Source organism: Trichomycterus rosablanca, chromosome 5, assembly GCF_030014385.1.
Source record: "Trichomycterus rosablanca isolate fTriRos1 chromosome 5, fTriRos1.hap1, whole genome shotgun sequence".
NCBI classification, from domain to species: Eukaryota; Metazoa; Chordata; class Actinopteri; order Siluriformes; family Trichomycteridae; genus Trichomycterus; species Trichomycterus rosablanca.
Genome location: NC_085992.1, coordinates 35865743 through 35891795, shown reverse-complemented (window position 1 = coordinate 35891795; position 26053 = coordinate 35865743). Strand labels below are relative to the sequence as shown.

The window sequence follows — 26053 nt, the reverse complement described above, 5'->3', positions numbered from 1 at the left end:
CTTTTTCCTCCAATACTTAAACACAATTAATTCCCTATCGTGCTCAAAATCTCTGCGCATGAATCCATGCATAAAACCAAGCCTCACCAGGGTGGCGCCACCAGCTATTTTCCTCACACAATAGCATCACACAGCGACAGGTTCCTAAAGAAGCTTAAGAACATATGGAAGAACATGCTAAGCTCTCTGTATATCTTCACTGCTATGACCAGACAGTAGGCATTGCAGTTGCAACACCAAGCAATTGACTTTCAATCTGGTCTTTACTCCTTCAGATATGACCCGTTGTGTCTAATTAACCACCTCACAAGTGTGTTAATCTTAAACTTTAACTGTTTCACATACTGAATTGCCTATGAATATCCTTTATAACCACACTTATATGCTCAAGATGAAAAGACCAAATTGCTTGACATAACATCCACACAGCAGAATAGAGGATAATACATTCACTGTGAGAGAGGATTACACCTTCATCTGATAATATAAACATGCTTTTATGTTGAAGAAGTGACAGACACCTGACCTTGACATGTTCAAATGCAGCCTGTTACAGCTGAAAGCACACAGAGATACAAAGACCACCAACAGAATGACTGACAAATGCTCTGGACACAACACACTGCAAACGTTATTTATAAGAAACTGGTGTTTAAAAATTAATTACAACTTGTGTAATTGTTAAAGCCCTGTGAAAATGAACTCAAGGACAAATGACAAATGATCTAATCTACTTGTTTAAGACAAGCAGCAACACTGGATATACAGGAGAGAGAAAGGTTATATGTCAGTTGACTGGTTTATTTGGTATTCATTCTCAGGTGGCAGACCAGTAAACATCAGTCCTACTAACTATTGCTAACTATAGCAACCACTAATTAAAATTTGTTTAACAGTCATAAAAACATGGCTTATTTTACATCCTAGAAACTCCACACAATTAAAACAATAAACAAAATTTTATTCTTTACAATTAAATAATTCTTTAAGTGTGCCTTGTTAATTCCATACATAAACAATGTTCTTAAAGCTCCCAACCGATTATGTGGACACAGCTCAAAACACAGACAAGCATTTACGTACCTCTTAAGATAGGTGGCTGTGCTGTGTACTGCAGCTTCCATTTATTCTATCATTTGATTTATGAGTGTAATTTAATAACTGCCGTGAAATGTGGCACTTTTCTTTAAAAATGTGTGAAATTAAGTACATTGTCCCATGAATTTAGTAGAACCCTAATTAAAGCTCTCAGTAGTTGATAAAATGAGCAGCACTACTTTATAGTATTTTTTGTGTTTAGGTTTACCTTGCGCAAAGGCTTTACTTTGGTTTCCATGATGAATTCGAACTTGCAGAGTTCACAGCAGCGGGTGTCAGAGCTCTTGATCCACTGCTGCAGACAATTCTGGTGCACAAAGCACAGGCTGCCTGTGCAGTGGCATGGCGTGATCAGTTGGCTGTCCTCATCCCCCTCGCAATGACAGATCCTGCATACAAACACACAAAGTGGAGGGTTCACACACATACCAAAGCCTCCAAACACGCATATGATGCATACAACATGTATACAAGGTTTGCTTTAAAGCTAAGCTGCAGCAGTTCCATGTAAGCCAAACATGGAAGATTTCAGTCTACAGCACTTCTGTGGTCAGTTCAGCACCGTTGGCATGCAATGATGTGAAAAGTCTACCTGGTTGATGTTATTTTTCACAAATTTTTGATTGTCTACAGGTACCGTAGCGATACATATTTAATTACAAAAGAGAACAAAAGGTATTGTGAAAAACAAAAAAAGCCCACTATGACATTTGTTTTGGAATTCAGTCAGTTCTTGGCCCACACACTGTCACTACTGAAGACACTTTAGATAAATCTGTATCCAACAGACTGAACACAGTTTTTTATTGTGAAAAAGGTGCCACATGGGGAATAATCTTGGCAATGTGATTACTTTCAATCTAACTACCCAATCGTATGTCTCCCTTTCCTTTTGAAATAACCCATCTCTGATAACGATCAATAGAACTGGCACCAGATCCTCCCCACTGCCTGCAAATTAAACCAGAGAAAGCCATTACCACATGAAGGCTAGGCAGACATTTGTTTCTGCTGAATAGACAAATGAAGGTGAAGTTTTCTACTGCAAAAATGAGTAAAGACTAATACACATATTGTTTTAATATCTATAAATCACTGCAGCTCTCACACTACACAATTCAATTACTAATAACTCCTCCTGTGATAATAGCAGATCAATCATGGTTGAGGGTTTCTAATTACAAAGCATCCACACAATACATCACAAAAATACCACTGAATCAAAAATAAACAAGAACTGTAATTTTAACTGCAGCTAATAAAGAACGTGTAATAAAACAAATGGCTGCTGAGAGATCAAATTAATAAGCATTGTGTCTCATTACCAATGACACCACTAGTACGATTATTTTTGTCTGTAAAATAAAATTGCATACTTTCTAAACCCTGTTTTCACTTCGTAATTATTGGTGATTGTGTGTAGATGTTTGAGGCAAAAAAGAACTTAATCTATTATAGAATGAGTCTGTAATATAATAAAAACGTGGAGAAGGTGAAAGGGGTGTGCAGACTTTCTGGCTTAACTGTATAATTGTCCAATAACAGTGCAAAGCCCCAAGTGCAAATGCCCAAAGGTAAGCAAAGATATTAGTATTTTTGTAAAGCTGGCAATGGCCTTGTTCGACTGAGAAAAGCACCAAGTCAAAGTAAATCTCAAAGCAGTCTGAGTCAAATTGATGAACTTTAAATAGACTACAAAACTGCCAGAAGCCCTGCGAGGGACACACACCACTTACAAAAGATTTTAGCTGTAACATGGGGTGGATTATCAATCTGTCCTCAAATAAAGAAGGCATTACAGGGCTTACGCAACACTGCTGTTTATAGGTTTGTAAAAGTAGCTTGTAAGTCATCACAGCAGTACAGAACTAAAAAACAACCACTGACTGTGCCAACTGTATTGACATAATAATATTTACCAGAGGGGAATATTAGAGATAGGCCTAAGATATTCTAAAAAAATATATATTTTAAAAGTGAGCAGTTCTGGTCTTGATCTTCACTGATGTACTGTAGATGAAAGACTTGTTTCAGACTTGTTGCTTGTTTCAAATTATTTGCAACCTTGTGTTGAGAAATGTTCTTGATGTTGATTGACAGTTCTATCATAAAAAGTGAGTGGTGAGTCACAGCTCATCTTTGATCGCAAAGACTGATCCTTTGGTAGGTCGTCCTTTTACACTCAATCAAGCAATCCTCTCCTGTTACCAATTTCCAGTTTTTAAACTTTGAAACTTGAGTATTGTATTAACTGTACATATCTATTTTGTCTCTTATTTTAAATATATTTAGTTTGTACCAATATACAACTTTCAGTAAAAACACAAAAACTAGACCATAAGTGACTTCTTGGTCAGTGAGTTATTTGGTCTAATGAGTCAACTTTACCATAATTCCAATAACCATACAGATTTATGTTTGGGAAGGACAGCAAATGCCAAAACCCACAATGTTGGCTACTAACTGTTAAGTGCAGTGATATCTATAATAACATGTGCAGCAATCTTGTGAAAATGATCAGGAATTGGTTTACATGGTTGTATAACCCCCAACAAATGTGAGGCAAATAAACAACCTGTTCAAAAAAATGGAAATATAAACACCTGTTTGATAACAATTTGCACGTTATAGTCAGGGATATATTAATGATAGGGCGGTGATAGTTACTTGTAGTTTACATGTTGAATGCAGCAAATATGGGCAGCATAAAGACTTCGTGAGTTTAATATGACTGGGTTAAAGTATCTCTATAACATATGCAGCTATAGATAGATAGATAGACAGACAGACAGACAGATAGATAGACAGACAGATAGATAGACAACTGGCATCTTTGTTGGAGGTGGTGAATTAAAACAGATGAGGGCTCAGTTAAATAAGTTTGATTACCTAAGCAGCTGTGTTTGCTAATAGGATCTTGTATTCTGATAAGAGACGACAATTCCTTTTGCTTGCCAATTTTGAAAGCTGATAAGTGTGCACTGCTCAGAAGACCTGCTTTACAAATACAGCTCACCACCTGCTATGCTCAACAGGAATTACAGGCTCAGATCCAGCACAGTTTGTTTTGATGTGTTAACAGTCAGATCATTCTAACAACTTCAAAATAATTTTCAATAATATAATAAAAAAGAAAGTGTCAATAGGTTTTATACCTGCTATAAAATAAAGAACAGTGGACTTGTAGTCAGTATTACATTAGTCAGAACATAAACCCATCACACAGACTCTTAATCAGCATCTCAATCCAATTATCACAGAGTACCATGTCTTGAGTAGCTTAGGTAAAAAGTTCCTGAATGCTGGTATTTACTCCACAACCTGTTGCTACTTTGCTCAAAGACGGCAGTTTACTGAACACCTGTTTCTTTTTGACAGTACTGGCCTAAACCACAGATCATTTCCCAAAGCACAAGACAGATTAGCCAATCCATCCTCTTGGGAGCTGGAAGGTAATCAGAGAACTATTCTAAAAAATGGGGAAAACATGCCAAACCCTTGATGATGTGGTTGGTTACATAACATAAGGTAGTGAATGTAGTTGGGTTATGGACAGGTGTGTAGTTGTGTCCAGTGCAATACTGTGCAGGTCTTAAATGTTGCACTGGTGTTACACACAGTGCAGGGTTTAAACATGCCTTTTCATCTTTTCATCTACTTAGATTTTTGGTCACAAAAAGCAATCCAATCTCCAGCAAAAGTCTCCACCACATTCTCCTGAAGAGATTCCTTTGTCTTATTTTTGAGAGTCAACAATTCTAATTTACTCCACATTCAGGGTATCTTTTGGCTTATAAAATATTAGGTCTGTAGTCATGTCCATGCACACACACACACACACACACCATACTTGCTTTTTACCATGCTAGCAGACTACTAATTTTAGATTTAATCTTAAAACAACCACACCTCAGACTGAACTGCATCTTTGCTGAGCAGATTGATTTAAGGTGAAGAAGACACTTGTATTTTTCTTCTTGTTACCCAAGACTATAAACTGACCCATTTCCACCAGACAAAAGTGGGACGACTTTTAGTGTCAAACTGCTGGTGGGTGTTCACATGGGTAAAAATGTGTTTGTAACTATATTCTCACTTGTTTAAAATGTTTTTTGTTTTTTTCTAGCATAGAAACTGTAAAAAGACAAAGTAATGACAAAGTTCACACTACACGACTTTCCAGTTGTTCATATTGCTGTACAGTTCACACTACACAACTGGATCTCTTGTAATCGGGAGTGTCCTAAGTCGTTCTGGATTTTACACTACACAATTGATCGACGATAGGGGGTCACACAATTCACAATCTACCATCAGGAGGAATCACAGACGAATCAGTCTGGTCTCCCAAACTACGTTTTGTCACGAAAACACACGTGAGAAGTGACAATACTATGTCCAAAAGTGCACGTCAACAATAAGCGAGTGATTGAAGTTGTTTGTGCGTCGATGTGCAGCCCTTAAAGCAAGTAGGAAAAATAAATGAATCTGAGTGGATTGGGCTACGTAACCAGCAGGGATTGTCTGTTCTGTAGTTAGTTGGAGGTAAATAAATATTTTTGCAATGCATTGTTGGTATTATGGTTTGGCGTGGACGATAACATCAAAAATACTGTAAAGCTTGTGTGTGTACCGATGTATTTTGATATAAACTATATTATGCCCCTGTCCCATGTTAAAAACGTGGGTTCCCCTGGGTTTCCCCTCACCCATTATCCTGCGTTTTCACTGGCTGTAGTTCCACATAGCATCCGCTGCCACTCGCAACCTACTTGCAATGCCTTTCACACTACATGATGAGTTGCCGACCTGTTCAGATATTTAACATGCTAGATAATTTTCTTCAGTTGGCGAGTGCTTGGATCGAGTCATTGAACAGTTCACACATAGCGATCGAGAGCCGAGTTTTGAACCCAGAGCAAACGCTGACTTGCTTCCGAGCTGCCATATCTAGTGACGACCAGTTGGTGAGCGAAAATCAGGGCACAAATCATGTAGTGTGAACTAGGCATAAGCAGCACTATTTAGTTACAGTTTACAGCAAAGCATAAGTGATCCATCTTCCAACAGACACTGTTTTATCTATGGCGAATGAAATAAATCAGATACCTATAATCAGCAGAGACTAAACAAAAGCAAAGGCTGCTAACACTATGATTCCAAATTCCATTATCTCCCACATGTAAGGTCCATAAAGAATATGTTTTCTTAAAAGCATTATGCTAAATTTAGCTTTATAACTCCTGGCATAAAGATAATAAGACATCAGAGTCACCATTCTGCGCTTCAGTCTTACATCAGAACATAAACCCATTACACAGACTCTCAATCAGCATCTCAATCCAATTATCACACAGTACTATTCCTCTTTCTTTCTTATCTTCAGAAGCTCAGGTAAAAGCTCTTGGATGCTGATATTTACTCCACAATATGTGACTACTTTGCCAAAAATGGTATTATAGCTTAATTGAACACCTGTTTCATTCCAACAGTACCAGCCTAAAGCACAGATCATTTCACGGAGCACAAAACACTAAATACAATTATGGCCAAAAGTATTTCTGAAATATTTCACTTCTTTATTAAGAAAATGCACCAGTTCTTCTAGTAATAATAGAAATCATACTGGCAACCAGATTAAATGGAGGAAAATTGATCTTTATGTCTGTACGTACCACAATGAGCAGGGAGAAAAAGAAGACTAAATAATTGTCAGAGGATGTAAGAATCATAATTATGCAAAACGATGGACAATCTTAAGGTTACAATTCCATCTCCAGGACACTGAGTGTTCCTGTGTCCACTGTGAACAATGTCATTAACACATTCACAGCCAATGGCACTGTATCTGACCTCCCTGGAGATGGTCAGGAGAGAAAATGTAATGAAGAATTGCAAAAAAAGATTATTCTGATGGTGGATAAAGAATTTCAATCAACCTCCATAGATTCAAGCTGACCTGCAGACACAAGGCACAAGTGTGTCAGCTCGCGCTACAGGTCCAGGATGACTCACTATTATAAAATAAAGAAAAAGACTGGATTTTGCCAGAACCTAAGAAAGCCACAATCATTCTGGGAGAAGATCCTGTTAACAGATGAGACCAAAATAGAGCTTTTGGTAAAGGACATCATTGTACCATTGACAGAAAATATAGCTGGGCCCTTAAAAACAAGGACATTGTCCCATATGGTCAAACATGGTGGAGCTTTACAGATGTTTTATGGTTGCCTTGATGCTTCTGACCGTGAATGCCTTGACTGGATGGCATCATGAAGACTACCAAAGAATTTTAGAGCACAATGTAGAGCCCAGTGTCAAAACATTGGAGTCACGTCTCCATCAGAGGTCATGGGTCGTCCAGCAGTCAAAGACTCAAATCGTACTTCCAAAACACCCAAATGTATTGAACAAAGCGCTGGAGATCACTGAAGTGGCCAGCAATGAGTTCAAATCTAAATACCATTGAACACCTTTGGAGAGATCTCAAAACATCAGCTGGAAGAGCAAGACCTAAAGCAGCAGGCACAACGAGAGTGGCTCTAAATGCCAGTAAAGAGATAAACATTATAGACATTTAGATAGACATATACTGTAGATAGACATTTATTGTCAATTCCATTTCCAGAGTTCTGTGTATAATAATATTCGATTTGGGTGGCACAGTGGCTCGGTGGGTAGCACTGTCGACTCACAGCAAGAAGGTCCTGGGTTCGATCCCCAGATGGGGCAGTCTGGGTCCTTTCTGTGTGGAGTTTGCATGTTCTCCCTGTGTCTGTGTCCAAAGACATGCAGTCAGGTTAATTGGAGACACTGCATTGCCCTATAGGTGAATGTGTGTGTGTATGTGTGTCTGCCCTGCGATGGCTGGCGTCCTGTCCAGGGTGTTACTGTGTGCCTTGCGACCACTGAAAAGCTGGGATAGGCTCCAGCACCCCCTGCGACCCTGATTGGATAAGCAGTTAAGAAAGTGAGTAAGTGATAATATTAGATTTGACTTTTTACTCAGCTTTACTATAAAACAAAAGAAATAGACATAAATGTTTTAATGTCTACAATTTTCTGGGAGAAAAGCAGGGGTGCCAATATTTCTGGACATGACTATACATCATATAAAGTCATTGTTTGGAGAGGGAGAGTCATATTGCTTAAACATACTTATTCACACACTAATGCTGTATATTCTCATATAATCATTTTTAAACTTTTATTACTAAGTTATATGAGGTTTGGTTCTTTTTATAGAACTGTGATTTTGTAGAAACAATAAGCGGTAAGTCATAATATTGATATTCTCTGAAAGTGAGGCAGCGCTGATGCACTGAAGTGCTTTTAGCACAACATTACACACCTCGGAAGCAGTTCGTCATTCCTGCTTCCGGCAACAAGCTCTATGAATCTCTTTTCAATCTCAGCTTATTCTTTTACTTTGTTTTTGACACCAGACTTTGTAACCCACTGAAGCCCCTTACATTATGTGTGACATCACTTCAAAACAATTTACCAGGTCAACAGATACAATACTGTAGTGGGAATAAACATTTCAGAGATGTGTTTGTTCTGCATATCTTTAATGTTCCTAGAGAACGCTTAGCTTATATAATGCTTATTATGCTGCACTAAAATGCAGACGCAAACTAACAGTATCCATCCCTTTAATACGCTTTTATTACAATTCTGTCCCTTTTTAAATTTTTATTATTATTCCTTATTATTTCTCCTTTTAGCTTTGGCCAGGATTTATTTGTGTAGAGAAGTTACAAACAGTCCCGAGTCATGAACTTTCCTTATACACAGAACTACCTTTTATACACTGATCAGCCATAACATTAAACCCACCTCCTTGTTTCTACAATTACTGTCATTTTATCAGCTTTGTAGTTCTACAATTACTGACTGTAGTCCATCTATTTCTCTACATACTTTTTTAGCCTGCTTTTACCCTGTTCTTCAATAATCAGGACCCCCACAGGACCACCACAGAGCAGATATTATTTAGGTGGTGGATGATTCCCAGCACTGCAGTGACACTGACATGGTGGTGGTGTGTTAGTGTGTGTTGTGCTGGTATAAGTGGATCAGACACAGCAGCGCTGCTGGAATTTTTAAATACCGTGTCCACTCACTATTTACTCTATTAGACACTCCTACCTAGTTGGTCCACCTTGTAGATGTCGCTCATCTATGTCGCTCATCTATTGCTGCTGTTTGAGTTGGTCATTTTCTAGACCTTCATCAGTGGTCACAGGACACTGCCCACAGGGTGCTGTTGGCTGAATATTTTTGGTTGGTGGACAATTCTCAGTCCAGCAGTGACAGTGAGGTGCTTAAAAACTCCATCAGCATTGCTCTGTCTTAACCACTCATACCAGCACAACACACACTAACACACCACCACCATGTCAGTGTCACTGCAGTGCTGAGAATGATCCACCACCCAAATAATACCTGCTCTGCGGTGGTCCTGGGAGAGTCCTGACCATTGAAGAACAGCATGAAAGCAGAGAAACAGATGGACTACAGTCAGTTATTTGTAGAACTACAAAGTGCTTCTATATGGTAAGTGAAGCCAATGTGTGTAGAAACAAGGAGGTGGTTTTAATGTTATGTCTAATCAGTGTATGATATGTCAGTTCTATCATGTTTTGTATTACCTGTCATTATTTTAACAGCTTGTTTATTAGTTTTTTTCTACTTCATTTCATTTTTATGTTTTATCCTGGTCAGGGTCATAGTGGGTCTGGTTTCTCCGTCATCCCTGGGTGCAATACATACCCCCTACAGGACACCTATCCATGGCAGGGCCTCGGACACCCCCTGCCCCAGACATAGTTAATGATGTCTGTAAGCAGACGCCTGACCAGCCGAGAACAACGCTAGGGATTTGAACCCTGGATCTAGTGGACTAGCATAATTTTACTTCTGCGCCACAAGTGCACAGAGAGCTTGTTTAATTAAAGGTAAAAATATGCTGGAGGAGTAATCCTTACAGACACACAGTGCGCAGTTCATAAAATAATCTGTATTATGGAGGAATCATTTAAGAGTGAATCATGAATAAACCATCTGGTAATGATTCATTATGTAAAGATCTGTAGTAGGTGGAATTGCTAAAAAGGCCAGACAAGTCAATAAAAAATGCTACTGGGTAAAAAACCCCCGTGAAACTGGATGTGTGAATAAGACAAGGCTGTATCGTTAAAGGTAATCCAGTATTTACTTGGGTTTCTGGGGCTTACGAAAGTCATTTATTGTTTGACCTTTTAGTATTTTCGGACTGAAGACATGCACATACACCAATCAGGCATACCATTATGACCACCTTCCTAATACTGTGTTGGTCCCCCTTTTGCTGCCAAAACAGCCCTGACCCGTCGAGGCATTAACTCCTGTAAGTTGTGAGGTGGGGCCTCCATGGATCGGCTTGACATCTTCCCATAGTGCATCCTGGTGCCATGTGTTCCCCGGGTAAGCGACGCACACGCACCCGACCATCCATGTGATGTAAAAGAAAGTGTGATTCATCAGACCAGGCCACCTTCTTCCATTGCTCCGTGGTCCAGTTCCGATGCTCATGTGCCCATTGTTAGCGCTTTTGGCAGTGGACAGGGGTCAGAATGGGCACCCTGACTGGTCTGCAACTATGCAGCCCCATACGCAACAAACTACGATGCACTGTGTATTGTGACACCTTTCTATCAGAACCAGCATTAACTTCTTCAGCAATCTGAGCTACAGCAGCTCGTCTGTTGGATCGGACCACACGGGCCAGCCTTCGCTCCCCACGTGCATCAATGACCCTGTTGCGGTTTACCACTGTTCCTTCCTTGGACCACTTTTGATAGATACTGACCACTGGAGACCAGGAACACCTCACAAGAGCTGCAGTCGCTCAAATCCTTACGCTTGCCCATTTTTCCTGCTTCTAACACATCAACTTTAAGGATAAAATGTTCACTTGCTGCCTAATATATCCCACCCAGTAACAGGTGCCGTGATAAAGAGATAATTAGTGTTGTCCACCTGTCAGTGGTCATAATTTTATGCCTAGTCGGTGTATATACATATACATCCTTATTTGCAACATACACACACTCAGTACAAAACATTCACACACCAGTATACACAAACCCCTTAGGAGCAGGGCCACTGAACCATCTTCTCTTGCTATTTTTTTCAGACCGTGAGGTGTTCTGCAAGCATTTGAAAATAAAGAAGGAAAAAAAGGGCATAACAGTCCATGTCACAGGAAGAAAATGATAACAGGGTTTTAGCAAAGTTCCTAAATTCTGAACGACCCAAATAGTAATATTGTGCCTCACAAAACTGAATGAAACACAACTGAAACAGAAGCTGAGACAAACTGCCTGCACATCAAAGCCTAATACCTCAACGGGAAATGCACTAAATCACTTCAACAGAAAAATTCATTTGCCTTTCATTATTTTGCTAAATAATTTAAATCAGAATATTTTCACGCAATAAGCATACTCACATAGGCATACAAGAATAACAAAACAGATTCCAACTGCATCCTGGTGGTAAATCATGGCTCCAAGCCAATTATAAAGCTCATAAATTAACCCACAGTGCATTTAGGAAAGCTTCAAAAATAAGCAAATGCATTAATCTTGTTTTGCTTTGGTAGCCTGTGTTTTTCAACTGTGACCTGGGTTCTAATCAGATCTTCTTCTAGAATTTCTCTCATAAAACTTGGCAGCATTTTAAAAAATAATGAAGTGCCAGGTAACCAAATGTAGAGTTTTATACTGACTGGCCTTTCTGGATGCATGCTTACTCTGAATCTCCACAGCAAACCAATACATTTGTAGTTTTGTGTAATTATGCATATTATACACAAATATTAAACTGTAAATGGGCTCGGTGGGTAGCACTGTCGGCTCACAGCAAGAAGGTCCTGGGTCCGGCCGCTCAGGTGGCACAGTGGTAAAAACATGCTAGCACACCAGAGCTGGGGTTTTAAATACATAGTATCGAATCTCAGCTCTGCCATCCGGCTGGGCGGCTGGCTGTTGTTCATACAGGGTGGGAGCCGGATAGGGACCTCATAACTGATGCAATTACGACCTCTGCTGGCTGGTTGATGGTGTCTGCACAGAGTAGAGGAATAATGCTGATAAGGGTGTGGTTCTCTGTGCACAGGGCTGATTTGCATATGAAAAAAATGCTGTCGGCTACTGCTCATGTATCGGAGGGACGTGTGTCAGTTTGCTCTCCTCAATCAGGGGTGGGGGTCAGCACCAGTAGAGAGGAAGCATTATGCAGTTGGGTAAAAATTGTACGTGCAAAAAATCTAAAGAAAAAAAGAAAGGTCCTGGGTTCGATCCCCAGCTGGGGCGATCTGGGTCCTTTCTGTGTGGAGTTTGCATGTTCTCCCCGCGTCTTTGTGGGTTTCCTCCGGGAGATCCGGTTTCCTCCCACAGTCTAAAGACATGCAAGTGACGTGAATTGGAGACACAAAATGTGTTTGACATTAAACTTGTCATGAATGTAACAAGTGTGTAAAACATGACTTTAAAATCCTAATAAATAAATGAACTGTGTATAATATTTCACATGCAGAACGCTGCAAATGATCACTCATTGATTTTATGTGTTAACTGGCATTAATTAGCAGATGGAGGATTATACAAGATACTAATATTACTAATATTTGTACAACCTAGTGGGTTTTAAACAGACTGAAGCAGCAGGGATAGTTGGAAGAGCAGGTGGGATGGGACTTGACTTAAATGGAGCACCTCTACAGACAGGGCATGTGGATAATGAGGGGCTAATTCAGACATCAGAAGCCCCACCAACCTGCAGCAGTCCCCCGTCTGAGAGTATGGTGAGAGCGGAGCTGTTTTCTGCATCACAGGTGATGAGCAGTGGTCCAGGTCTCCGTCCTCATCCATGGAGCAGAGAGGTGCACGCTGCTCCTCGTTTTTGGACCTCCAGACGGAGAAGTCTTCCTCAAATACATCATCATCACCTATGTCCTCGCTGCAGGCCTCACTTGCCTCCAGCAAGGCGCCGGATGGCTTGGCCAGTGGAATGCTGCCTGCTGTAGGGGAGCGTGGGAAAGGAAAGAAGAAGTGCAACAGATTGGAGCTCTTCTGCATATCTGCGGGGTGGATACTTCCATAACCACAGCATTTAGAGAAAGATGGCTGCTGGGAGGGATGGTGGCAGAGAAGAGGCAAGTGAGTCAGTTTGACAGCGAGAGCTTTGGTGCTCTGCCCACAATCAGTGTCCTCATTCGCCTCAGAGCGCAGATCACCATCAGAGCATGTGCGTTCGGCGAAATCAGACAGCCCATCCATCTTCCGGCCCACGTCATTCAGAGACTTGGAGAACTTGAGTGTGCCAGTGTCAGGCTTAAGGTTGACCGAGGGCTTAAGTAGAGATAGCCACTCCGATCCAAAAACAGATTTATTTTTGGGTTTGGTAGGCGACTCCACACAAAAAGTTGTCATAGTGAAGCTCTGCGATGCTGAGGGTTTATTATTGGAGTTGAGAAGCACCACAGCAGTCTGCTTAGGTTCCTGAGAAACCTGCTCTTGGGCAGGAGCACCACCATTAAAACTGTACAATAGGAGGAAATGGACACAGAAGCAGAACAAGAGACAAGCAGAAATAATAATGTAACAGAAGCATGCAACGTGCAGTAAACAACATGAAAACAGACTGGACCGAAAAACAATGGCATGAAAAGTCACACAGATAAAAGGATAAAGGCAGACAAGAAATATGAGAGGATTCTCTGAAGTAATATGAGTCACACTAACAGTCATTGATGAAGATTTTACCCTTTTCTTGTTTTATATTTTAGATATCTGCTGCAGAGGACAGCCTGCTATTGAGGACAACACAGCACACTGTGTCACCTGTGAAAGCAATTATTAATAATGTAGAAAGGAAAAGTGGTACCTGCAGATGTCCTGGTTTGAAGGAGTCACAGATGTCCGTGAGAACCTGCACGGGGCATTTACAGAGGTCGGGCTTCCTGCCTGTTGGGAGAAAAAAATATCTGACTTTACACAAGAGATGTGACATGGAGTGTGTTCTCATTTCACAAAATGTAAACCTGATAAGAAAAAATTTATCCCCAGGTTTACATTTACATTAGCCACTCAAGTTACTGTATTTCACAGTTCAGCAGCATTAAAGTACTTAAAGTACATAATAAAGTCTTTTCACTCAGAAGCCATCAGTGAAAAACCCCAAGCAGTTTTTAAGCCTTAGGTCTTAAGTATTAGGCATATACAGTTATTTCTTCAGTCAGAATTTCTTCAGCTGTGTGAGGTTTGAGAAGTTTCTGGCATGCACAGCCCGTTTCAAATCACCCCACAGCATCTCAATAGGATTAAGATCCGGGCTTTGACTTGGCCATTCCAGAACTCTCCGGTGGATTTACTGAAATCTTTCAGGTTGTTGTCATTCTGCATGGTCCACTTCAGCTTCAGTTTTTGGACAGATGGTCTTACATTTTCCTCAAGCACCCTCTGATACAGTGAAGAATTCATTGTGGGTTCTATAATGGAGAGCTTGCCAGGCCCTGCTGCTGCTGCAAAGCAGCCCCAAACCATGACATTTCTACCTTTTGTTCAAACAAAGCTCAAATGTTCATATGTTTAAATATGTTCAAAAGACAAAGGTTTTCATGGGGTGTCCTAACTTTTTCACATGACTATATATGTACTTAAATAGTAGAACCTGTAACATGAAAACGGCAATGTCTAATGGACACTACAATTAAAAGATATGATTCCAATTTTGTGACAGTGTTTTGGGAAAGACCTCTTTTCTGCTCCACCATGACTATGCCCTTGTGCACAAAGCAGGGTCAATAAAGGTTTTCTTTTGCTTTGACAAGTTTGCTTTGGCCTCACAGAGTCCTGACTTTAACCTTTCTAAGCATCTCTGGAATAAATCGGAAAGTTGATTTCAAGCCATGCCTTACTGCCAAACATTGGTGCCTGACCTCACTAATGCTCTTTTATGTAAATAATCACAAAATCCCACAGGAACACCCTAAAATCTTGTAGAGTGGAAAGAGATTAATCACGATTAAAGAACCAAATGAATCACAATTAATCGCTAACTAATAACTAAGCACAATTTGAACAGTTATACACATTTTTATTGCAAGAAAATGTTTACCAATAAAAAATTTATAAAATTATGATAAAATTATTAAATCTAAATTATTAAAGTCCAAATTCCTGCCTTCCATGCACAGTTTTAGTTATTTTAATTTTACTTAACAAAAATATTGTAATATAAAAATAACGACCTGGCGAGTGCAGGGGGGGGAACAGTAAGGTGAGTGGTTGAGTTCATGTCGTGGCCCTTGTCTAACTCGCTCAAATCCTTGTGCTTGCCCATTTTTCCTGCTTCTAACACATCAACTTTGATAATAAAATGTTCACTTGCTGCCTAATATATCCCACCCACTAACAGGTGCCGTGATGAAGAGATAGTCAGTATTATTCACTTCTCCTGTCAGTGGTCATAATGTTATGCCTACTCGGTCTATATCAATCAGAGGTGGAAAGCAAAATTTACTCGCGTTACTGTAATTGAGTAGTTTTTTTTTTGTGTACTTGTACTTTTTTAAGTACATTTTACAACCAGTAATTTTACTTTTACTTAAGTATGTTTTGTATTAGGAATTGTAATTCGCTACATTTTAAATAACATCCGTTACTGAGTAAAATAAATGCTAAAAAAAATCGGGTCTGAGAAACTGCTGCAGTAAATTATGCGATGGGGAGTTGGATCTTTTGGGTCGGTTCCTTTTAAAGAGCCAAAAAAGGAGTTCAAAAAAATGTCTTCATTCTTTTGTTCAGGCAGCGAGAGGCGCTACTGTAACTATAATACAGCCCTGATATTAATATCAATGATCAACAATCATCTAATTCAAACAACACTTAAATGAGAAAAAAAGATTGTTGTCAAAAGTATACAAATTGACAACAAATATATTTTAATAACAAAAATAGTTTAAAATAATTGCAATAAATCATCTGTTGTATAACTTGTAGCCAAACTGGGCTTACATTTCATTTCATTACAGGGAAGAGACATACTGTGGTTGCATTGCACTTAGTTTCAGAAAAATCCACTCTTGTGCAGAGATGTTTCTGTGTTTGTTTCTGCTAAGCGGAATGGGTGGATTACTGCCGATAAGAAGTGCGCACAAATACAAAAAAAAAAAATATATATATATATACAGTGTATCACAAAAGTGAGTACACCCCTCACATTTCTGCAGATATTTAGGTATATCTTTTCATGGGACAACACTGACAAAATGACACTTTGACACAATGAAAAGTAGTCTGTGTGCAGCTTATATAACAGTGTAAATTTATTCTTCCCTCAAAATAACTCAATATACAGCCATTAATGTCTAAACCACCGGCAACAAAAGTGAGTACACCCCTAAGAGACTACACCCCTAAATGTCCAAATTGAGCACTGCTTGTCATTTTCCCTCCAAAATGTCATGTGACTCGTTAGTGTTACTAGGTCTCAGGTGTGCATAGGGAGCAGGTGTGTTCAATTTAGTAGTACAGCTCTCACACTCTCTCATACTGGTCACTGAAAGTTCCAACATGGCACCTCATGGCAAAGAACTCTCTGAGGATCTTAAAAGACGAATTGTTGCGCTACATGAAGATGGCCAAGGCTACAAGAAGATTGCCAACACCCTGAAACTGAGCTGCAGCACAGTGGCCAAGATCATCCAGCGTTTTAAAAGAGCAGGGTCCACTCAGAACAGACCTCGCGTTGGTCGTCCAAAGAAGCTGAGTGCACGTGCTCAGCGTCACAGCCAACTGCTGTCTTTGAAAGATAGGCGCAGGAGTGCTGTCAGCATTGCTGCAGAGATTGAAAAGGTGGGGGGTCAGCCTGTCAGTGCTCAGACCATACGCCGCACACTACATCAAATTGGTCCGCATGGCTGTCACCCCAGAAGGAAGCCTCTTCTGAAGTCTCTACACAAGAAAGCCCACAAACAGTTTGCTGAAGACATGTCAACAAAGGACATGGATTACTGGAACCATGTCCTATGGTCTGATGAGACCAAGATTAATTTGTTTGGTTCAGATGGTCTCAAGCATGTGTGGCGGCAATCAGGTGAGGAGTACAAAGATAAGTGTGTCATGCCTACAGTCAAGCATGGTGGTGGGAATGCCATGGTCTGGGGCTGCATGAGTGCAGCAGGTGTTGGGGAGTTACATTTGATTGAGGGACACATGAACTCCAATATGTATTGTGAAATACTGAAGCAGAGCATGATCCCCTCCCTCCGGAAACTGGGTCGCAGGGCAGTGTTCCAGCATGATAATGACCCCAAACACACCTCTAAGACTACCACTGCTTTATTGAAGAGGCTGAGGGTAAAGGTGATGGACTGGCCAAGCATGTCTCCAGACCTAAACCCAATAGAACATCTTTGGGGCATCCTCAAGCGGAAGGTGGAGGAGCGCAAAGTCTCGAATATCCGCCAGCTCCGTGATGTCGTCATGGAGGAGTGGAAAAGCATTCCAGTGGCAACCTGTGAAGCTCTGGTAAACTCCATGCCCAGGAGAGTTAAGGCAGTTCTGGGAAATAATGGTGGCCACACAAAATATTGACACTTCAGGAACTTTCACTAAGGGGTGTACTCACTTTTGTTGCCAGTGGTTTAGACATTAATGGCTGTATATTGAGTTATTTTGAGGGAAGAATAAATTTACATTGTTATATAAGCTGCACACAGACTACTTTTCATTGTGTCAAAGTGTCATTTTGTCAGTGTTGTCTTATGAAAAGATATACTTAAATATCTGCAGAAATGTGAGGGGTGTACTCACTTTTGTGATACACTGTATATTAGGGTTGGGTGGTATGACGGTATGGCAGTGTACCGCGGTATTTCAAAATGTTGACGGTATTTAAAAATGGTGACGGTATTTTAAAAATGTGAAATGCCAAATTTCTGCTTCAGGTCTACCTTGAAAACGGAGACTTTAAGACCTTCGCGCATTCACAGTAAGGGAGTGGTGGGAGTGGTAGGCGGTTGGAGCTCACTGATTGGTTGTGGGGGTGCTCACTGTTTGAGGTGATAACACAAAAGCTAGGGAGCTCTCTACATAGGGTGTGTTCAAACACCTAGTGAGCTGCCTTGCTGTCTTACTGCCTACATAGGCAGCTGCCTCAGTAGAGATGACTTATTATAAGGCAGGTTATTCAAACACGCTACTTAGACAGCGATTCCATCGGGTTTTGCTTGCTAAGATAACAGTTAGGTAATACCGTATACCGGGGTATTTTCTGAAGACGGTATGACGGTATGAAAATCGGCAACATCGCCCAACCCTAATATATATATATACACTGTATATTAGGGCTGTCATGCGATTAAATTTTTTAATCGCGATTAAAGAACAAAATTAAGCGTGATTAATCTCAATTAATCGCAAACTAATAATTAAGCAAAATTTTAACAGTTATGCACATTTTTATTGCAGGAACATGTTTACCAATAAAAACATTCATAAAATATGATAAAACTATTAAATCTAAATTCATTTTAGAAAGCACATTATCTGACAAAAATGAGGATCTTTTTCTGTTCATAACCCTGACACTGAAAACAGGTGCACCAACCATCAGTTACGTCCCTGTGCATCTCGTATAACGTCATGTAGACCCACATCGTTAACTGTGTTAAAGCGTTTATACCAGTGGTGTCCAAACTTTTCTCGAGGAGGGCCAGATTTGATAATGTGAAAGTGCCTGAGGGCCAGCAGTCCCTGATGACATTATTTTAAACAATAAAATATGCATGGCTACCTTTGGAGTATTTCCTGGCATACAGAACCATAAGATAAAAGAGAAAAAAGAAATTCATATTAAACAATACTTTTTGAAATATTTTAATCTAACATTATGCATCAATAAAGCATCAAAACACAGATATGATTATTTCATAGATCTATTAAGAAAACCTTTTAATACTGTGTTTGTGCAGAAACAAGACTGGGAAATACTGTTCTAAATTACCATTTAAACACCTATAAATACCTAAAACAATCAAGTTACCAGACATTATATACTGTATAAGTTATTGACTGTAGCTATAAAAAGTGTTAATTAATACAGTCCATGTAAACACTTAGTCCATATAAATATCAGATACAAATGTGTTTTTAAAAAACTACAAACATCACAAATATAAATCATGTACATAACATAACCATGTGATAGAATAACCTGAATAAACTGTAGAGACCGGAGGGGGAGGAGGCGGAGCTACGCGGTTTTGATGGACAGGTCTAGCAGCCAATGGAAATACTCGTTACAAAGATTGCGTGATTTCATTCATCTTTTCATCAACACGTAAAAAAAGTGAAAACCGCTAAAAGTAGTTTTTCATCAGACAGCGACGATAATTGACTTTTTCTGTTTGAACAATTTAAGACAGAAGACGTATACAACCCGATCGTGGACCTGCCTGCTTTATACAGTATATTGTGATCCATTTAACAGCAGTGTTTGTAAAGTTCCGTGTACAGTTCATGAGCTTTACATTCTAATTCATCTGAAATACAGTTAATACAGTTAATTACCACAGAGACACATATGTATGTGGTACAAACAGCCAAATAAAAATAGTTAGATAAAAAATTTTAACAGCCCTAATATATATAAAGGTCCTTCTAAAAAAATTAGCATATTGTGATAAAGTTCATTATTTTCCATAATGTAATGATAAAAATTTAACTTTCATATATTTTAGATTCATTGCACACCAACTGAAATATTTCAGGTCTTTTATTGTTTTAATACTGATGATTTTGGCATACATATCTCAAAAAATTAGCATATCATGAAAAGGTTCTCTAAACGAGCTAATAACCTAATAATCTGAATCAACGAATTAACTCTAAACACCTGCAAAAGATTCCTGAGGCTTTTAAAAACTCCCAGCCTGGTTCATTACTCAAAACTGCAATCATGGGTAAGACTGCCGACCTGACTGCTGTCCAGAAGGCCATCATTGACACCCTCAAGCAAGAGGGTAAGACACAGAAAGAAATTTCTGAACGAATAGGCTGTTCCCAGAGTGCTGTATCAAGGCACCTCAGTGGGAAGTCTGTGGGAAGGAAAAAGTGTGGCAGAAAACGCTGCACAACGAGAAGAGGTGACCGGACCCTGAGGAAGATTGTGGAGAAGGGCCGATTCCAGACCTTGGGGGACCTGCGGAAGCAGTGGACTGAGTCTGGAGTAGAAACATCCAGAGCCACCGTGCACAGGCGTGTGCAGGAAATGGGCTACAGGTGCCGCATTCCCCAGGTCAAGCCACTTTTGAACCAGAAACAGCAGCACTGGACTGTTGCTCAGTGGTCCAAAGTACTGTTTTCGGATGAAAGCAAATTTTGCATGTCATTCGGAAATCAAGGTGCCAGAGTCTGGAGGAAGACTGGGGAGAAGGAAATGCCAAAATGCCTGAAGTCCAGTGTCAAGTACCCACAGTCAGTGATGGTCTGGGGTGCCATGTCAGCTGCTGGTGTTGGTCCACTGTGTTTTATCAAGGGCAGGGTCAATGCAGCTAGCTATCAGGAGATTTTGGAGCACTTCATGCTTCCATCTGCTGAAAAGCTTTATGGAGATGAAGATTTCATTTTTCAGCACGACCTGGCACCTGCTCACAGTGCCAAAACCACTGGTGAATGGTTTACTGACCATGGTATTACTGTGCTCAATTGGCCTGCCAACTCTCCTGACCTGAACCCCATAGAGAATCTGTGGGATATTGTGAAGAGAAAGTTGAGAGACACAAGACCCAACACTCTGGATGAGCTTAAGGCCGCTATCGAAGCATCCTGGGCCTCCATAACACCTCAGCAGTGCCACAGGCTGATTGCCTCCATGCCACGCCGCATTGAAGCAGTCATTTCTGCAAAAGGATTCCCGACCAAGTATTGAGTGCATAACTGAACATAATTATTTGAAGGTTGACTTTTTTTGTATTAAAAACACTTTTCTTTTATTGGTCGGATGAAATATGCTAATTTTTTGAGATAGGAATTTTGGGTTTTCATGAGCTGTATGCCAAAATCATCAGTATTAAAACAATAAAAGACCTGAAATATTTCAGTTGGTGTGCAATGAATCTAAAATATATGAAAGTTTAATTTTTATCATTACATTATGGAAAATAATGAACTTTATCACAATATGCTAATTTTTTGAGAAGGACCTGTATATATACATACGACTCGGTTCCTTTCGTTCATCTTAAAGAGCCGTTCAATAGAATCGGATCGTTCACGAACAACCCATCACTAGTGGTTATACAGTTTGAAAAAGTTTTATGGGATGGTCTGTACTAAAATGACACATTACACATCCCTAAATGTTTTAAATGTTGTATCAACATGTTTTTTTTACTATATTTGAATAAAAAACAACTATTGTGAGATTTATATCCACTGGTCCTGTTTGCATTACACAGGCGAGACACCCCCCCCTCTCCTGTTAAAAAAAACGTAACTAAGTAACGTTTACTCTGAGTACATTTTAAATGAGTTACTTTTTACTTGAGTAGATTTTTAGACTAGTAACTTTACCCGTACTTAAGTAAAAATTCATTAAAGTAACAGTACTTTTACTTGAGTACAATATTTTAGTGCTCTTTCCACCTCTGATATGAATATATACAGTATATGCGGAACACAGGCAATGCTCTATTCACTAATTCAATCTGAATTAATTACATATCGATTTACTCAGAACATTGAACACCTTGTGGCCTGAATCCTGAGAATAATCAATACAATGTGAAAGAACTGGACACCAACTTTAACAAAAGTATTCTCAAATTATGCTTTCAAAAATAGTTTTGGCAATGAAAAGACATGACCTAAGACACCTATTTACTGTAACACCTGTTCCACTGATAAGAAGCAAGTGCTGGTATTGTTCAGAGAACCAATTAACCTTTCTAGAAGGTCCACATCTCTACCAGGTGAAAGGCGAATAATATGTAATATAATGTGAAAGTTTACTCATGCACAGTGTACAACAAGATTTCTGGAGTAATTTTTGTCTTTCATAAGTGTTTATCAGCTGAAAATAAATATCTCAATTTATTTACACAGCAGAAAGATTTCTTATGAACAGACTGCATTTTGTCCAAATAATTTTGGGTTAAAGGACTGGCTCAATGTCTCACAGTGGCAACCTAGAGGTACTGAAGCAAAATTAGTTACCTTCAGATTACTAGTCCAGTACTTTGACCACTGACTAACTGCACTGCATACAAAATGTAATTAACACTATGCTGTCGCGCTAACCGCAATTTTGAAATATCGCGGTATAGACCAGCCAACCGCAGGGCATGCCAAGCAACCGCAACACCGCGGTGTTCACGTTTTTTCTTTCTTTCTTCTATTTTTTTTTGTTTATATTGTTGCAGGGTCCATCTTGTTTTACGCTTACATTCGGGCGTAATAAATGTTAAATGAATTCATAATGAAAATGAGCTAGGAGCGTCATTTTCCCGCAACCTGTTCTCATGCGTTGCTGCTGAGTGTCAGGCTTTGTGTTTTAAAATGTAAACAATCGCAACAGGAATTATAGGCAAGTTTATTAATGATCAAATTGAGTTCACACTCAATAAATACTTGTAATTTAGACTATATTCAAACAGCCTTGGTGAACTAAAACACTTAATGACGGTTAATATGGCATTGCAGCCTGCAAATATTCTCTTTCTGGTCTTGCTGGAATGATTTAAATGTATTTTTTCGTTGAATAAAAATGTATTGAAACGAATAATAACTTGAAATGTAGTATATATTGTTATGTTAATTATACCTACTAAATAGATAGTTTGTCGCATTGTAAAGTCGCATGCAGGTACAGTACACGTGTATTAGTGTAACGAGCCCCATCAGAGAGAGTTTTAGTACCGAGGGGAACATCGCTACCCCACTCAGATTCTCTCTAAACCACATCAGATGAACGTGTTGGTTCTTCTAGCGCGCATAATAACGCAGGTTTAAACTCTTACAGACTTTATTATATTTCTTTTTTACCATATTTTGATTAGATGTGTATTTACAATATTTAGCCTAAACACTTTTTTTTTTCGTTTCACACTGTATATCTAGCCTAGGAGCTAAATTTAAACCTTTTTTTAATAGAGAAAAGACGCGCATCCCTGCTCTGTTCTGTATTTAACATTAAACACGCATTTCATTGGTCTTAAAGCTGTCTCATCTTTGTCATTATAAAGCAATAATATACCGAATCATAGCCTAACAATAAAGCTTGTTTATATAGCTCTAAAATGCAGATTAATTAAGTAATTTTCAAAAACAAAAAAAATGGCGATATTACCGCGTACCGCGATATTGAGACAGGTTGAATATCGCAAGGGGAAATTCTTTCACCGCGACAGCCCTAATTAACACCCAACATTTTAGAGTTTTACATAAAATTATTTAGGTTAGCATAGAACGAAAAATCGTTTGTACCAACAGCAATCTCACTGTGTAAGTCATCTCCACTGTGTCAGGACATCATAGCACACTGAATCAATACCAGGACTATCAGGACAGACTCATAAAGCATGATCTGTCACTCTGTTTATGGAACCTACATTGCACATTTATGGATATTTAATGCACAGGACACTTAATACTTACTTAATATTTCTAACGTACCTTGAGCCTTTACTTACTTAATAATTTTTCTAATGTACCTTGAGTCTTCTACTCACTAAATAATTTTTCTAATGTACCTTAAGTCTTCTACTCACTTAATAATTTTTCTAAATGTACCTTAAGTCTTCTACTCACTAAATAATTTTTCTAATGTACCTTAAGTCTTCTACTCACTAAATAATTTTTCTAATGTACCTTAAGTCTTCTACTCACTAAATAATTTTTCTAATGTACCTTAAGTCTTCTACTCACTTAATAATTTTTCTAATGTACCTTAAGTCTTCTACTCACTTAATAATTTTTCTAAATGTACCTTAAGTCTTCTACTCACTAAATAATTTTTCTAATGTACCTTAAGTCTTCTACTCACTTAATAATTTTCCTAATGTACCTTGAGTCTTCTACTCACTTAATAATTTTCCTAATGTACCTTAAGTCTTCTACTCACTTAATAATTTTTCTAAATGTACCTTGAGTCTTCTACTCACTTAATAATTTTTCTAATGTACCTTAAGTCTTCTACTCACTTAATAATTTTTCTAATGTACCTTAAGTCTTCTACTCACTTAATAATTTTTCTAAATGTACCTTAAGTCTTCTACTCACTAAATAATTTTTCTAATGTACCTTAAGTCTTCTACTCACTTAATAATTTTCCTAATGTACCTTGAGTCTTCTACTCACTTAATAATTTTCCTAATGTACCTTAAGTCTTCTACTCACTAAATAATTTTCCTAATGGACCTTGAGTCTTCTACTCACTTAATAATTTTCCTAATGTACCTTAAGTCTTCTACTCACTTAATAATTTTCCTAATGGACCTTGAGTCTTCTACTCACTTAATAATTTTCCTAATGTACCTTGAGTCTTTTACTCACTTAATAATTTTTCTAAATGTACCTTGAGTCTTCTACTCACTAAATAATTTTTCTAAATGTACCTTGAGTCTTCTACTCACTAAATAATTTTTCTAATGTACCTTAAGTCTTCTACTCACTTAATCATTTTCCTAATGGACCTTGAGTCTTCTACTCACTTAATAATTTTCCTAATGTACCTTGAGTCTTTTACTCACTTAATAATTTTTCTAATGTACCTTGAGTCTTCTACTCACGTAATAATTTTTTTTTCTGATGTACCTTGAGCTGTTGTAATACTTGACTTTCCCTTTGGGATTAATAAAGTGATCTATCTATCCATCCATCCATCCATCCGTCCATCCATCCATCCATCTATAGATGGATGTACCTCCTATCTGATGTATTGCAACTACCAATGAAATCGTTTCTTTTTCAGCCTGAAGATTCAAACATTAACAAGTGTAAATCGGGCAGATCAAATCAGAATAAAGAAATCAGTCAAATCTAAGCTTCACCCTAAAGAAGGACCTTTATATGACATGAACCGTCAATTCTTTAAATGTATACAGTGTTAAACTGAACTGTTAGTAGGTCCAGCAGAGAGACCAATGAGAGTGACAAAAGGTTGGGAAAAAATGAAAGGACAAGTGAGTAGAAGACTCAAGGTACATTAGAAAAATTATTAAGTGAGTAGAAGACTCAAGGTACATTAGAAAAATTATTAAGTAAGTAAAGGCTCAAGGTACGTTAGAAATATTAAGTAAGTATTAAAGCAAACGTGTCCAGTGCATTAAATATCCATAGATGTGCAATAGAAAAACACGGACAAAACAGAGACAGAACAGAAACCTATATGATAGGATGACAGAAATGAGCAAAATTGTATGTATATTAATTAGGGATGGGCATGTTTAAATAAACTAATATTCAAACAAATTGTTCCATCCTTCCATGTTGTTGTGCAGCACCCATTCAACCTGGTATGCCACTCTTTAAGCCGTTCTTTAAAGTTTAAACTACAAGACTGTTAATTGTAAAATATTGCGTGGGTGTTTGTTTTCAGTTACTACGACTTCCAGCAGCTCCAGTGGTCCCCAGGTAGGCAATCAGACTGTGTTCAAACCTGACACAATCTATGACATTTATCAGAACCCTGAAACTGTGCACACACACACAGTAAATACAGACATTACAGTTATTATACTTGAATTGGCACTTACTGAGAACAGAAACAGTAGAAGCTAAAAGCCCAGCAGTAATAAGTAGTGTCTCTAAATACACTCCACAAGAAAAATCCAATTTCGTCTTCTGTCCATCAAAACATTCTGTGGATGAAACCAGTTTGCCTTGTACTTACACACTTTTAT

The 26053-nt window shown here is 38.7% G+C and overlaps 1 protein-coding gene across 2 annotated transcripts in view; it reads right to left on the bottom strand.

Annotated features, from left to right (window-relative positions):
• The window catches only part of marchf8 (membrane-associated ring finger (C3HC4) 8), a 161149-nt gene that overhangs the window by 10428 nt on the left and 124668 nt on the right, over positions 1 to 26053 (bottom strand). Inside the window, exons 4-6 of one of the 2 annotated variants that reach the window (XM_062995125.1) lie at positions 14032 to 14111; positions 12922 to 13686; positions 1307 to 1487 (exon numbers count right to left, since the gene is read on the bottom strand). In XM_062995125.1, coding sequence (XP_062851195.1) covers positions 1307 to 1487; positions 12922 to 13686; positions 14032 to 14111 — 1026 coding nt within the window. The remainder of the gene's footprint in view (positions 1 to 1306; positions 1488 to 12921; positions 13687 to 14031; positions 14112 to 26053) is intronic. The other variant, XM_062995126.1, reaches the window with a different exon arrangement.